This window comes from Tauraco erythrolophus, chromosome 2, assembly GCF_009769465.1.
Source record: "Tauraco erythrolophus isolate bTauEry1 chromosome 2, bTauEry1.pri, whole genome shotgun sequence".
In the NCBI taxonomy this organism is placed as follows: Eukaryota; Metazoa; Chordata; class Aves; order Musophagiformes; family Musophagidae; genus Tauraco; species Tauraco erythrolophus.
In genome coordinates this window covers 61,663,868-61,679,965 of record NC_141466.1, presented here as the reverse complement: position 1 = coordinate 61,679,965, position 16,098 = coordinate 61,663,868, and the positions used below count along the sequence as shown (strand labels likewise).

General features: G+C 40.9%; 1 protein-coding gene across 1 annotated transcript; it reads left to right on the top strand.

Annotated features, from left to right (window-relative positions):
* Positions 1-887: 887 nt before the first annotated feature.
* On the top strand, positions 888-14,767 carry LAPTM4A (lysosomal protein transmembrane 4 alpha). Its single transcript, XM_086631408.1, has 7 exons — positions 888-1,002; positions 7,873-7,993; positions 10,348-10,424; positions 10,537-10,659; positions 11,880-11,975; positions 13,375-13,473; positions 13,985-14,767. Exons 1-7 carry the CDS (start codon positions 904-906, stop codon positions 14,057-14,059), a joined length of 690 nt encoding a protein of 229 aa, XP_086487534.1. The 5' UTR covers positions 888-903; the 3' UTR covers positions 14,060-14,767.
* Positions 14,768-16,098: the final 1,331 nt, after the last annotated feature.

Genomic DNA, 16,098 nt, shown 5'->3' with positions numbered 1-16,098 from the left:
TCTAATTAACACATGTATCCAGCAGCACCTGCAATTTTCAGTAGGACTAATAAAGTAGCATATTATCCACTCACAAACAGGGACTCTGACTCACAAAAAAGTAAAGCATCATTGTGGGCTAAAATTCACCTCGTGTTTACCCTCTTAGCACATATCCTCTTAGCATGTAACACAGAATATTAATAATTTAATCCAATTTAATGCAAAAGAATAGCAAAAGGGTTTAAGCGAATTAAACCCTCTATAGTATTGGCTGAATTTCAGTGAAAGCCGTGGGATGTTGGCAGCTATCTCAAAGCAGGCCACTTCAGGCTCTACTAAGGAGATACCTACTCCGTTTTTTCCTGGAAGAAAGGGCTGTTACTGGACAACGCAGTTTCACCGCAACGTTTTGGATATCTGCTCGGAGGCGGAGCACCGGCTCTACACCCTGGCCGACCGCCGCCGCCACTTCATGGGGAAGCACGGCGAGCGGTGCCCCAGACGCCAGGCGAACACGGCCAGAGCCCAGCCCCTCCGGGATCCGCCACGCCGAACACCAACCCTGAGGTGGCTATGGCGGGAGGAACGGGCTCCGCCCCAACATGGCAGCCAGAAGGGGCGACGCCCACCGCCCTCGCCTCAGGTGAGCCCCGCCCCGCCGCCCGCAGGTGAACGACCGGGCGCCGCACCCAGGGGTGCTGTGATTGGCCTGCGGCGCCGCCAATTTCTCGTTGCCGCGGCAACACCTACGCCCTCCCGCAGGCACACCCTCGCGCCCCCCGTTGTCGGCGGCTGATTGGCCAGAGCGGCCGTGACGCGCGTGCGGGGGTTTAGCGGCCCTCAGCGGGAGAAGTAGCCAGAGAGAGCGAGCGGCGGACCCGGAGGCGGGAGGTCGGTGTCGCTGCTGCTGCCGCCAGCACGATGACGTTCAAGCGGAGCCGGGACCGCTTCTACAGCACTCGGTGTTGCGGCTGCTGCCATGTGCGGACCGGCACCATTATCCTGGGCACCTGGTACATGGTGAGAGACTGGCGCGGGGAGCAGCCGCCGGCGCTGAGGGGGCGGCGTTCTCGGTGGTGCGCAGCGCGCATGCGTTCGAGTTCGGCCGGTGCCCGGCCTGGGAGCGGTGGGCGCGGGGTGGGCAGCGCGCATGCGTTGCCGGTGGGCTCCGGGGTTGGGGGGGGGGGGGCGCCGGGTGAAGCGGGGCTCCCCCTCTTCTCGCCTGGGGTGGTACTGCCCCTTGGGAGCCCGCTGTTGTCGTGCTGGCTGTCGGGATTGCTCTCTGCGCTGTGCACGGGGGAAGTTGCGCGAGTTTCCCGGAGTCACCCGGCGTGGTTTGTGCTGCTCTTCCTTCCCGGGGTCTGTTTCGGCTTTGCCAAACCCGGTTGTCCCTTGACGGCCTCCCTTATGGTTAGAAAAATAAAGTGAAGGGAAACTTCAGGGCGTTTTAACTTGGGTCTCTGAGGGGTTCTGTTACTATTCCCTTTCTTAGATGGGAGGGGTAGGGGCTTTTATATGTTTGAAACAGTACTGAACGTGTCCTTGGTAAGAAAGGAGATGCTAACGTCTGGGGAGACTGCAGTTTGGGCTATGTTGAGAGTAGAATGGTGAAATGTGGTTCCCCTGAGTAGCGTATAACCTCTGAGAGGAAGGTGAGGGTCTTCGAAATGGACATGGGTTCTGCTTGTTGAAGAGCTTTGTGGAAAGGGAAGTTCCTGGATATTTAGTAGTCTGCTCTCAATACAGTGGTTGAGGAGCGATACAAATGGATTTAGTTTCCAAAACACCTCTTGTTTTCTGACTGGTGAGTGCTTTTTTGCTGAGAGCGCTGTGGTGGTGAAGCTGAAATACTAAAGATGGTTTTGAACTAAAGTAGAAATGTGAAAACAATATCAGCAAGTTAAGGCCTGGAGCCCAAACTTCTCTTAGTTCCCTTAAAGGGGGAACTGAGTTCTCCTTTACTGAAGTAATTTCCTTATTTTTCCTTCCCCTTACCCTCATGGGTGTTAAAAGTGTGAGGCTAGCTTAAAAACGTTGCATCATAGCTTTTCTGTTTTTCTTTGCCCTTCCCTAGATTGTAAAACTAGAGAATGCATATTTTTTTTTAATGCCTTGATGTGAAGGAGCCGTGCACAGAAACTGCTTTTACAGGCATGAGGATTTAAGTTTAGAGAGTTTATGGTTTATCTTCAGAAAGTATGGGGAGATCCTTTATTTTTTTTCACCTCAGTCCTTCTGTTGACAAAAAAAAATATGTACAGGCAATCAATAAAATGTCAGGAGAGAAGAATAGAAGAAAAAGCAAGATAGGGAGGTGGGAAGTGTAACAAAACTGTAGGAAAGGGATTTCTTTTCTTTTTCAAAAAGAAATTAAAAAAAATCCTTATGTTGATTAAATTCTACTATTAGTTCATATAAAAGAGAAAAATAAGGTCCATCGCAGTATTGAACATTGGATTTTATCTGGAAACCTGCAGAACTTCCAGAAGTTTTATCCTATGCTGAAGGAAGGAGATCAAAAATACGCTTCTGGTACCTCAAGTAAAAGCATAAATTGTTAACAGGAGACACTAACCCTTGTTATGGAACAAACGCACCTTACTGCCTTCCCCACTTTGTTTCCTGGTCACAGGAGTGTCTAGAAACCCAGGAACTTGGCGGGGGCGGTGGGCAGGGATGTGCTATCCCTGGCCACAAACCCGGTGGTACTTCTAGCTTCTACTTCCAGCTTCTGCGTCTCTTGCTGTGCTTCTGTTTCGTCTCGTTGGCTGGATGCAGCCACTCTTCCTCCTTTCTGAATCTGTGCAAATATCTAGTGCTTATGGATGGTGAAAAGTTTGCCCATCACTGATATGGCTGATGGCTTCGGAGATGGAGTGGTGCCTGAGGCAGTGTTCCTGTGATCTCCTGTCACTGCAATGGATTCAGGCTGCTAGAGGGGAAAAATATAGTTGAGTTCTGAGTGCATGTGAAGTACTTCGTAGCTGTGTTTTTCTATAAACTGTATCAAATGCTTCATTAAACTATGCATTGAAATTTTTTTACCCAGTTCTTCCCAGTTGTCAGCTGGGAAAAGGTGGTAACTCTCAACCCTGACAATTGTCAGGTGTTTGAGCTGAAATAAGGTCTTACCATGAAGCCTTAGGTGGTCTTGCCTAATGCTTTAGATCAGAATTCGGCTATAATTCATCCCTTTTGAAGGTAAGCGACAATTTGGACAGTGAAAATTGAACTTAATTTCTGCTGACACATTCAAAAAAAAATTAAATGGCCTAAGGTATGTCAGGTTGTTTAGACATGTTAATTAATGCACCATTTAAGTATATCACTAACTTCAGTCTTTCAGATACTAGATTGTGATAAGTATTTCTAAAGCAATTTAATAATCTGTGCTTGTAAGTTACAGTGGGACAAATAATAACTTTCTGTGTGGGGTGGTTTCTGTTTCTTTTGTTTGTTTTTTTTTGCGAGGGAGATAGCTTTTTCTGGTGGGAGAGAATACTTAGTTCAACAATAGCTTTGTGTTACTGAAAACCTTGGTCAGCCTGTATTTACTGGATACACTGTGTTCTCGTGCTGTGCAGTCCTGAAGGAATTTGATACCAAACACAAAATGGAGTCTCGTAGCAATCTACTCCAGATGTTTTAGTAAGATAAGAGTTCTGGCTATTTAATACATGTGCGTTATTCTTATGTAACTATTTCTTTAGGCATTTTTCTACTCCTTGCTTATTTGTATACTCTTAAGTCTTGCATCTAATTAATGTTTCTCCTCACTAAAACAGTTATATCACTGTCCTTGTTGTGTACTTCTCTGAGTCTAGAGAGAACAAGGATATTATTTTCTAAAATGTCTGTGTTGGTCCTGTGTGATCAAACTGTCTCTTTCAAGCATGCCTGAAGTCCATATGCTGCTGCGGTTTCTGATAAATAGATGAAAGTATATTTGCAAAAAGATGAGTTAAGAACATTTCTAGCGGACTCATACTTGAGTTCCAGGACTAATATAGTTTGGTTTACTCTGCAACACCCACTACTGTTCTGTGTAGGAAGGAAAAAGAAACCTCCTATTCCTAGCTCCGTAATTGCAAACGTATGGCTTTGAAGCTTGTTTCTTCCTGTAAACTTTCTCATTAGGCACAGTGCTTTCCAGAAACCGGAAGCATGAACACTGCCCTGGCAAAAACCAGATCAGAGTTCAATAAACAGCCTAAAAGTAATAGCATTGTTTTGGAGGGAGTGGCTGTTTCATTCCGGCAGCAAACTTCAGCAGTCGAGTCTAAATGATGCAATTGCTACTGGTTAGCAGGAGGGTCAGGATGATCTCTGGAGTCTTTCTTTCACTGAACAAGACTTCCAGAAATGAAGGAATGTAACTGGTCTCAATCTAATCTTGACGGTGCTAGAAGCTCGGAAATACTCTATTTAAAAAAACTATTGTTTTTCAAGTTTGTATTATTTCAGTATAATTAGAAAACAAACAAACAAAAAACACACAAAAAACCCCAACAAGACACCGGTCTTTGTTTGTTTCTTCAGGAACATGTTTAAGGAAAAATACTAGAAAAGTGAGAGGAAGTGCAAAAGTGTACTGTAAGGCAATTTCCCTCTTCTTTCTCACTCATAAAAGGAAATAAGCAAATCATAAGTAGGAGTTCTTGTTTCTGTCCAAGACTTGTAGTCACACAGAGTGCTTGGGGAAACCTAAACTTAATGTTCAGGCCTCCAGAGAGGTAAAGAACTTGCATAATTAGGCATTAAATGTATACCGTGGAGACAAAACTCACTAATTAAAAAGCTAATGCTTGTTATAGTCCCACAGTCTTTTGAGTTCTGATCATATGAGGAGAGAATGTTTCTGTTACCAGTTTGTTATAAACGGTGACTTTCTACTTTAATACCAGCTACTGGATTTTTTAAATTTTGATATAAGCTACACCAAACTTCTGTTAAGCTCAGTTATCGCAATTATAAGAGTAAAATACATCTATTAAACTTACTACAAAACTTAAGTTTTTTCATCTTAATGGAACCGTCTTTTTAGTAAGAATTTGAACATACATTTTGTCATTATTTATTGTTTTACTTCCTAACAAAAAAAGACCAGGATGGGGACTGCTGGGATTTCTGAGGTGTTACCTCAGAACGGTGCACTATCCACTGAGTGCTGGCTTGGCAGGGTTGGTGTTTTTTTTGGGGGGAGTGGTGGTTTTAATCTTCAGATTACACTGAGGTTTACCTATGCTGTGTTTTTTCTGACTCCTTCTCCATGTAGACCGTTTGTGAACGTATATTTTATTCACAGTGGGTGTATTCTATGATTCTTAAAAGCTCTGACGATGCCTGACAATCCAAACCATACTCTTGCTGCCAGTCATGTTGACTATGAAGGTGAAACAAGCCTTGTGGTCTTGCTGTTACCAAGCTTCTGTGAAAGAAGAATGGTAGTAGTTAAAAGTTTAAGCACAGGCTCTGGCTTTGTGCTTAAAAGAACTTCAAATTAAGAGTTGCTGGTAGCTCTTAATTGAAATCCGTATGTTGAGTATGATGAATTGCTCAGTGCTGATTTACCAATAGCAGAATGGAGTATTGGAAAGCCTGGGATGTTAATTGGCAGAGGTTTGGGTTTGTTGTTTGTGTTTTTTTTTTTTTTTCTTTTCAAGTTAGTATTTTTATTCTGTCTCACTGATCCTAATAGATTGGATTTTGAATGACTCTTTAATTGCCTACTTTCCTTGCACGCCATTTCAGATTGAGAAAATAAAGCTTTAATACTTTGCACTGTGCTTAGCAACTAGTGAAATTACTAAGGACTTTTCTATGCTAAATTAGGACCGTGAATAGGATGAAAATAAACAAAGTGACAGATGTAGGATCACAGTCTCACAATTCCAAGGCATTCAAGTTCTTCAGTACTTCTACATTAATTCAAGTGCTGCTTGCTCTTTATCTTGAGGGAGATAGCCTAGCATGGCAGTTAAACTCCATGTTGAAGTAATCATAGAATGGTATGGGTTGGAAGGGCCCTTCAAGATAATACTGTCTTTTGTCCTGACCTTTATCACTATTTAAGTTAAAATGATGACTGTGTGTAAACAATAAATGATTTAGCTATAATTGGACATTGGTGAAGCAAAATAAAAGACTTAGACAAGTGACAGATGAGCAACTTGAGAGTTTGCCCTGTCTTGCAAGGAAATGTCTTGCAAGGGGGAAAATATGCTCATTTCAAGGCTGAAGATATTGGTGGCTAAACTTAATTCTTTACTGTCAGCTGTACTACTTATTATATTTTACATTCTAAGGCATAAAATGGAGGATACAAGTGGCAGAAAGTAGCTGGAGTTTCTAAGTTTGTATAATACGTGATGACTTGATAGCATTTCTACAGAACAATCATCTTTGATTTCACTAAAGGATTCTTCTTAGCAGAAAGTATAAGCAAACTTATCACCATATCTCTAAACCCTAGGGGGGAAAAAAAAAAAGAAAAAACCTCAACAAAACCCTTAAAAAAAAAAAAAAAAAAAGGCGTGTAGGACCTATGGGTCTTAAAATCTACAACTCCTTTTAAATGTTCAAAAGCTTTTTTTCCTTACTGAAAACTTCAGTAATTGTGCATAGACTTGCCGCTATTACTGTCATTGACTCCTGTAACCAGGCCAGTAAAAGAAGAAATATCTGGCAAATATTCTTAAGTTGTGAGAAAGTGTAAACCAGTTTGTTTTTTGATTTTGAGGCTAATTGTAAAAGATCCTGCTGGTGGTGTTGACAGTACTGAATACTGATTGGAAGACAACTGCAGCTTGAAAATACCATTGTGACTTTTTTGTTACGCAGCCTTTTTCTTTGGCACGTCTCTCCAGATATTAGTAACAGAAACTATGCCCCTGTAAATCTTGAATAGGTTATAAATGCTGTGAAGGCAGTTTTGCAGAGGCTTAAGCTCCTTTTGACTCTGAGTTCTTACTGTTACTGAAAGCATTTCTGGTATGTACCAGAATGGGGGAAACAGAAGTAGTCTTCAATGGCAGTGTAAGAAAGACTGATGAGCATGTAGCCAGTGCTGAATTCTTACAAATTTGGGGGTTCAATCTGTGTGTGATATTTTTTTTTTAACTTCATCTGTGTTGGGTAGCCTTTCTGATAAGGACTGATGAGGTTTTAATAAATGATCTAGGAAGGGGAAGGAGACAGTTCTCCCTTGCTTGTATTAAAACTGTGACGTGGGAAAAACCAAGCAGCAAGCTACGTTTGAGGATTAGAGATGCAGTGAGAGTTTTAGCTACGTTTGAGGATTAGAGATGCAGTGAGAGTTTTCCCTCATGTGCTCAGTAATTTACTGTGTGATGCTCACACATCCCCTTGTGCTACTTGCCCCTCAGCACTGTTTGAGAGTAGGGGGCAGTACCTTATTTGTGCATTAAATGAACTCTGCCTTTCAATTTGTTGTAGAAAGCAGAAACTCTTTCCAAATGTTCCTCATTGCATCGGTGGTTGTACCTTTTCCTTCCTGGCCTCTATTAACTTTTCCAGTTTTCTAGTTCACAAATCTTTGCAGTCATCATGCAGTATCAGTTTAATTATGTCATTTGAATTCCTACAAACCCTATCCATCCTGTTAATTTGCAGAGTTACTTAGTTGTGGTTCATTAAAAGGAGCAAGTGCTCAGTGCTGTTCTGGTGGTTTTGGTAGTGATTTAACTAAATCAGCTTGAAATTTAATTGTAAGTTGGGTTGTCTTACCCCCGCCGCCCCCCCCCCCCCCCCCCATGTGGGCAAACCAAAGAGTTTATTTCTAACTGAAATAAAAGATTTATTAGTGCGTCCTTAAAAAGATCATAACTGTTGCAGTGTAAATAACCTTTAGGTAACTGTGATCTTTCTCAGGTGGTGAACTTGCTGATGGGTATCTTGTTGACAGTAGAAGTGACTCATCCAAATATTGTGCCAACAGTTGATATCCAGTATGAAGTCATTGGAAATTACTATGCTTCCGAGAGAATGGCTGGTAGGTATATAACTCTGCTGTCTGATTAGAAAATAGAACATGCAGTACGATAAATATGTGTGTGTAATATACTCATACAGCTTTTAAATGTGGTCTTGTTTTCTCAATGTCTCTTTAATTATGCTGGGATTGAGTTGTTCTACAAGAATTAAAGAAAAAAACTTTTATGGAATATTATTTTTACTTCCTATTACTCCTAAGCATCTTAAGCAATAAGATTTCTAAAGATTTCTTGGCTTTCTAGTGCCTTGAGTGGTGAAGTATGTGTGGAACATCTCTAATTTACTTTCTCCATAAACATTTACTATCCTTGCTGTGTCAGTAAAACAAAAAGCAGAAAATGTTTTTTAAGACTTTTTGGGGATTTTTTGGTGATCCTCAGATTTAAGGAAAGTGCTTCCAGCTATTGTGTAGGATTTTACTAAGAGGAAAACCGTGACATCTTTCAATGGAAAGTGGAAGAATTGAGATGCCAAGTACTTGAGTGAAACCAAAGTATTTCTCGTAAAAGTTTGACATGCAGAAGAAACAGGAGAGAAAGCACCATGTGCAGAATTAAACCTACTTTCCACTCTATTGTTGTAGGTTAAGTGTATGATGTTTACAAGTGTAATTTGTGCCAAACTTTTCTCTGCAATGACCAAGTTTCTTAACTGGACTATGACATGTAAACTTGTGTGCATGCTTTTTCTGGTTTTTCAGATGTGCAGAAATATGTTGTGTGGCACTTCTAATGTGTCTTGTCTCAGTCTGTTGAGTTACACTAAAATCTAGGGAAGGTCAGATTCAGTCTGGAGCAGAGATAAATAGTACAGCACAAAGGCCAGGCTGGATGGGGCTTTGAGCAACCTGGTCGAGTGGGAGGTGTCCCTGCCCATGGCAGGGGGGTTGGAACTAGATGGTCTTTTGAGGTCTCTTCCAACCCAAACCGTTCTATGATAAATCTGGGTTTTGAGCGTTCTGGTTTACAGTCTTCATGTTAATTGTTCATGACCTGACTTGGAGATCTGTCAGTTCTGATCTGTGACTGTAACCCACATTTGTTAATAATGAAACGAGAGTGGGAACAATACTTCATAAAGCCAAGATGTTAAGTAAAATTACAGCAGATATCTGTATAATGTTCTATGTTCTGTAACGAATGTTGATGTACTTGGTAGCCTTAAGCTTATATGGTTGAGCTTCTGAAGGTGCTTTCTCCACGCTTTAGTGTAAAATGGCTATCGCATGCTTTTGGCGTAAAGTTTCTTGTTTCCCATATTAGGATGTGGGCTGGAGGGTTTTGTGTGCGTGAAAAGGTTATTTAAATTAAAAATTAAAGTTAAATTATAAAATTTTGATTGTGCATGTGGATATTGTGAGTAACAAATCCTGAGAAGAAAACCACACTTGCTGGTTATTGCTGAGTACTTAGGGCTCTCTGATCAATGCAGTGCATTTCAGACATGGGAGGACCTCCTTCTTGATGCCATCTGTGTATGTAGATACTATTATCTTGTCCTGAATTTGGTACATAAGTGCTTCTACAGTGTGTCTTTTCAAATCAGTTGCAGACTAGACAGTTAAGATTCTCAGATCATCTCTTTCAAGCATGGGAGCCATAAAAGTTTGGCTTCACTATTGCTAAAAACATTAGCTTACCACATCTGTAGACTCTCAAGCTGGTTTCTTTCTCTGTGTTTAAAAATGTAAACTGTGCTTGCTGTAGGAGAATGAGAATAATGTAACTCGTAGAAAGCAGCTGCGCTTCTGTCATCAGTAACTGTGACGCACAAGGAGAATCGTTATCATTAGGCTTCTGTGAGTGTCCTTGGATTCCGCTACCATTTGACTTCTCTTCGGCTGCCTTGTCTTGGAAATAACGGGATACCTGCCACAGGGATTTCCTGTTTTCCCTAGCGTTACTGAAGGAGCAGTGCTGCTCCCACTGCCAGTGACCAAATTACGAAATGAAACCATTTTAAAGTGAACAGGTTGATAGTGTGCTAGCTTCACTTCACATTCTTTCCAGTTTTTAAGTTAGTCACACAGATACTTTTAGCACTGACATATATTGCAAATCGGCATCATTGTGGTGCGTTACTATCAAACTATGTCAAGCTTCTAACTGGTGTGTCTGAGCTTTATTCAGGCTTTTGATTAGGGCAGAGAGATTTTTCCAAATGCCTGCTGGTTTTCTTGAACCAGTTCTTTTTCCATTAGGAGAGGTCTGAGTTAACTCAATCTACTGCTGCACAGATTAAACAGTTGAGCAAGAACAGATCATAGTAATGGATAGAGCTTGTATACCTGTCAGCTGCAGTGTTGACAGCTTCAGGAAATGACTGATGCTTATCGTTTTCCTTTTAATGCAGAAAATGCCTGCGTCCTATTCGCTATCTCCCTCCTCATGTTCACAATCAGTGCAATGATGGTATACGGTGCAATCGCTGTAAGTATGTTTATAGTACATGGTTTTAAACTTGCTACTTGAATTTTTAACAAAATACCTTACAGGCTGCTGTTTTGTTGTTTCTTTTTTTTCCCCCCTTTCTTCTTTTTAGCATCGTGTAGGCTGGCTGATTCCATTTTTCTGTTACCAGCTCTTTGACTTTGTGCTTAGTTGTCTGGTTGCCATCAGTTCTCTAACCTACTTGCCCAGAATCAAGGATTACCTGGATCAATTGGTAAGTGTTTGTTCAGCTCAAGTTGATATATTACATTTGAGGATACATTTTGGTTTAATTGGATAAGTGACTGAGCTATAGTTACCCACCTGTGCGTAAGAGGAGTTCAGACTGCAGCAGCCATAGGGCATGACTGCTAGGATGGTTATGGGAACGAGGACTTGCCAGGGGTGGAAGGGCCAAAGGTGTCATTGCTCCCTAAAAGGAAAGCCAGGGAGAGGAAAGAAAGAATTGTCATGGGAGTTTTTGGTTTAAACTGTCTTGGCTACATTTGCACTGAGAACAAAGATGTTTCTAACCCTTTAAGCAGTATGATTCTGTGGCAGGTTTGTTACTGCAGATTAAAAATGTGTTGACCCTTATTTGGTGGGGAAGGGGAAGAAGAGTATAGTTAAGGATTGGTATGACATAGGGTCCTACAGCAGTATGGGATGGAATCTGAGATTGCGGGTTCCTTTTTACATTCTATATGGCTATTCTCATTTGGCAACAATACCTTCTAAGGAAACGATAATGGAGTTTTCATCAACACTGCCTGTGTTTTAACTGCAAGAAGACTCAGTGGGTAGGATAGAATACACTGTCATGTGTCGGGGATCACAAGGTCTTTCCAGCTGGTGTTTAGATCTGTCGCAGTAGATGTTTAAAAAAAAAATCCTTTTTGAAATAAACGAAAAAAAATTGGATTGGTGTTGGAGTGAGGCTTTGTTACTGTGGTCAGGGAAAGAGGAAGGGTCTGAAATTTGCAGAATTTCTTTGTTTTGGCTCTTCTGAAATTTGAGGGCAACTTTTCTCCTTCCCGCTCTGCGCACATGTACGTTACTGGTTAGACTGACAGGGGATGGTGAATACGAAGCCATTAAAGAGTTCAGGACTGTAAGTACAAATGCTGTGCTGTGGCTGTGAAGGAAACTTCATGAATATCTGTGCTAGCGTGAGACTGAGGAAGTGACTAGAGACATAGACGGCTCTGTATAGGTAGCGCTTTTCTGTAGTGACCTGTTATTGCAGGACAGGCAGGATAAATATTGTACTCTGTGGAAGGGTAAAGAAGAAACTAGTGAGAAACCGAACTTTTTGCTGTTTCTGAGGGAGCGGTTTACGCAAGAGTTTGTTTCATTTAGCGTGAAGTTCAGATGTCCTTCTGTCATTCATGACTGCACAGTGTTCATGGTTATCTCCTCCCTTTTTCTCTCGCCTTCCATATTTTTTTTAACCAGCCGGATTTCCCTTACAAAGATGATCTCCTTGCCTTGGACTCCAGCTGTCTCTTGTTTATTGTTCTGGTGTTCTTTGCTTTATTTATCATTTTAAAGGTAAGTTAAAACTTTAGCATGTGTCTGTTTCATGAGTTAACTCTGTTAAGATGCTATCAATCTGAGTTAATTCTTGATGCTGAATTAAGAACTTAGCTGACTTCTTAATGCTGGGTTAAGAACTTTTTTGAGCAGAATTGTTAGGATGTTCAATTATGGTATTAAGTTTTATATTTTGTGTACTGGTGTCTTCAGCTAACTTGTTTGTATGCAGTGGGGCATGTTTATGCAGCTCTGCCCTTCCTGAGTAGGAATGCACAAAGACTTCAAATAGCATCTTTTTGCGTATGTGGAGATAAATGTAATAATTGTAATTAAGCTTGTAGCAAAACAACGTTGAGTTACTGCATACAAGTTTTCTAAACAAAACTTTTAAAATCTCTCACTGTGCCTGACAAACTAGAGTCAGTGTTTTGGAAGGAAGATGATGGAAGGAGGAAATGCATAGGTTAATTTAGAGCTGCATCTTTCTTCCTACTGAAGGGTGATATTACCAGTTATTTTCTTTTTGAAGATGTAAATACAGAGGCATTCATTTGAATTACAAAAGTGTTGTGGAGACAAAGCAAATTAGAGAAATGAGTTGGTAATATACATTGGCCATGATAATATTCCTTTATTGCATTCAGATTGAATTTAAGAAAAAATGAGGTCATGAAGAATAATTTTACTCATTTTGCATACTTTCTCCAGGAAGAATGTCTGACTGGGGGGAGTGGAAGCCTAATACAGTAGATGATGGGTTTTTTTTTATTGATTGGGAAATTTGGTACCTTGTGTATAACCACGTGCTAAGTTGCCAATGAAAAATTCAGAGAGATTAATGTTATACAGATGAATAATTAAAAAATCTAATCCTCATCAGAGCACGATAGTCTGTCTTTCTGCAGCAGCTAATATTGACTTAAAGTCCAGGCTACTTTGCTCTACTGTCTCCTCCTTGCCACCCTAGTTGTGCGTTCGTGCCCTCTCCTTCACACTGGTAGCTGGACAACTAGTAATGCCAACTCAGGGGTGAGTGGGATGGTGCTGTTGGCCTGTCCTCGTCTTCCTCCTCCTCCTCCTGGCAAGTTTGGACTGAGATCTGCAGAAGCATAAGCCAATTGGGCATTAATTTGACCAGCACCGCTGAGGCAGATAGAGCGATTAGTTGAATAAATCTGTGAATTCTTCTGCGAAAATCTGCGTGGCTCATGCTCTCTGAGTCACTATGATAGCAAAGCTAAATGGGGAACAACATAGGTATGTGGCTAAGGCTGTGAAATAGCAACCAGTCCTCAGATATGTATCAACTAGGTTGCTTTATGCTCATTTTTGTCATATGGATGTAATCCAGCATCTAATTTCTGAATCAGCTAGTGCATATGAGGCCTTTACAAAGAGAAATCTCTCTTTTCAGGCATATCTAATTAACTGTGTATGGAACTGCTATAAATATATCAGCAACCGAAATTTGCCAGAGATAGCTGTGTACCCTGCTTTTGAAGCTCCTCCACAGGTAAAACCTCTTTTTGAGATAAAAGGAACCAGCATCGTTTAATTTTGAAGTAGAAAACAACCATATCCATATACGTTTACAAGCTTCCTAAACAAAGACTGGAAAGCTTAAAAAGTTAAAGCAGCTAATGTTACAATGGGTTATTTCTTAGTTATGTTCTTACAATGCATAAAATAGGAGATTTTGTAGAGAAAAGTCTTTGAATGTTTGTCTTGTAGTAGAGTGAAGCTTTCTGCTTGCACCAGTTGAAACCTCCTGTGCTGCTTCACAAAACTGAGAGGCAGTGGGGTGGAATAAATGACCAAGGGTGAGGTTTAGCAGAGTAGTAAACTGCTATTGCACCTTCTTTCACTTTCTCACTAGCTTACTAGAGACATCAGTAAATTCTTAACATTTCCCTGCAACAGAGGATTAAGTTGCTGATGGGGCATGTGTGGTTTTGTTCTGTGTTGTGTTTTTTTTTTTTTTCTAAACCTTCTGCATTAATCTCTTCAAAATATCTTCTTTTTAGTATGTTCTGCCAACCTATGAAATGGCAATGAAGATGCCTGAGAAGGAACCTCCACCTCCCTACATACCTGCCTGAAGCAATTTTTATGTTAATAGACATCTGTACCAGCTTCCTGGGGGTTTTGTCTTTTAATCTTGCAAAACTGCTTAAGTAATAGAAATATTCAGGGCTTTAGGAGCAAACTGTTCTGTTTAAAATATGTTTGATATAAACTTACTAAGCAAAACACATCTGGGAGTGATTTTGTTTGCTTTTAATTTTTGTTCTCCTTAATGCTCTTAAACATTTTATTGCCTTAGGGCCTTATACTGCAAGAACTTAGGCATGTGACTAACTTGTGGCTTTTAATAATACCAACTGAGCCAATCTATGATTGAAGTTAGCTACAATTATAAGTGTCTGCAGGATCGTGCCCTTAATTTATATTAATTTTTTTGTAAAGTAGTTCATAAAGACAATCTGATCGTGCAGCAAAATGACAGTTTGCCTTTATCCATTTTTTGAAGGGGGAGGGGGTTTGAATGTGGTATATACGTGACTTTTTTTACTTTGCACTTTTCTCATACGTTATCTTACCTTACTGTGTTTTTTTGGTTATCCGATGTCTTGAAACATAGTATTTTTCAGGAGGAAGTGAGGGTGGCACAGGAGTTGTATTACAAAGTGCTGCAAATACAAGAAAAATAAATAGAAATGTGGAAGATGGTTGCATGCTTCTAATCTTACATGTATTTTCCTCTTTGTGATAAATGATACTTAAATAAATCTTTTACGAAATGTTTACCAGTGGCCTTGGTTGATCTGTTTTCTGAGTTTTGTTTTGTTTTGTTTTTGTTTTTTAAGTGCTTCAGTGTACTGCAGATAGTCCCACATACGTGGAGCTTAGTGAACACTGGCTTCCTACAGATTGTTTAGTGGTTGATCTGTGTTCTTCAGCAAAAGCCCTCCTGTGGGTAGAGAACATGATTCCCTTTAATGTATAAGCCTCTATGGCAGCCTTTGTAGTTTGAGTACTTGGTTGTCTTCTGCTTGTCTGGTTGCTACTTACATGTTAGCCGGGAAAAGGGAATTGTACTGGAGGCTTCTAGCCCTCAGGACAAATGTGATGTCTGATGAGTTCAGGTGTTAAGAGCAGAATAGACACCCACCCGGTAGGACTACAACATTATTAACATGGGAAAATGTCCAAAATTGTTTGACCTATACCATAACTTCAGAAATGTTCTTCTAAAAACATAAAAACCAACTAAAAAAAAAACCCAAAAAACAACCATGAACAACCAGCTTCTACTGTTCTTCCTCTATAGTAAGAGGTAAAGGTAATTTAATGATCTTCTGATGTGTCTGAAGAAAAAATGGCTTTCTACTTTGGAAGATAAAAGGGATCTGGGATTAAACTCTGGGGAAAAGGATTCAGATTGCTACACCGTACAGGTTGTTGGTTATTCCAGTCTGTTCGTGTACCTCCTTCCTGTCTCCCGACGTGTTTAAAAACGTCCTCTGTCATTAATGTGCAGTCAGTATAATGGGTTCCTTAGTTTTCTCTTTACCTAAGATGCCATCTGCGAGAAAGCCTTAAACTACTGTGGTGTAAGAACACCTTCCACTGCTGTCCCTTCCAGTTACCCTGTGCGCCCAGGGGGGTGATCTTATTGCAGCCTTCCAGTACCTAAAGGGGGCCTATAGGAAAGCTGGAGAGGGACTTTTTACAAGGGCATGTAGTGACAGGACAAGGGGCAATGGCTTTAAACTGAAAGAGGGCAGATTTAGATTAGATATAAGGAAGAAATTTTTCACTCAGAGGGTGGTGAGGCACTGGAACAGGTTGCCCAGAGAAGTTGTAGATGCGCCATCTGGAAGTGTTCAAGGCCGGGTTGGATGAGGCTTTGGGCAACCTGGTGTAGTGCAGGGATTCCCTGCCCATGGCAGGGGGGTTGGAACGAGATGATCTTTGAGGTCCCTTCCAAACCAAACCATTCTATGATTCTGTAACTGCACTGTTTCCAAGTTCTGAGGAACTATATTGGATCTGGATTCTTCCAAAGAGACTTCAGAAAAGGGGCATCCTTAGATGCTGGCAAAGGCTGTTTAAATGCGATTTCTGGAGGGGAGCT

What these genes read in the sequence shown, in the direction of transcription:
- LAPTM4A (XM_086631408.1), top strand. Translation starts at nt 904, where the DNA reads ATGACGTTCAAGCGGAGCCGGGACCGCTTCTACAGCACTCGGTGTTGC. An exon ending in TGCTTCCGAGAGAATGGCTG is followed by an intron (nt 7,994 to 10,347) that starts GTAGGTATATAA and finishes CTTTTAATGCAG; the next exon opens with AAAATGCCTGCGTCCTATTC. An exon ending in TGGTATACGGTGCAATCGCT is followed by an intron (nt 10,425 to 10,536) that starts GTAAGTATGTTT and finishes TCTTCTTTTTAG; the next exon opens with CATCGTGTAGGCTGGCTGAT.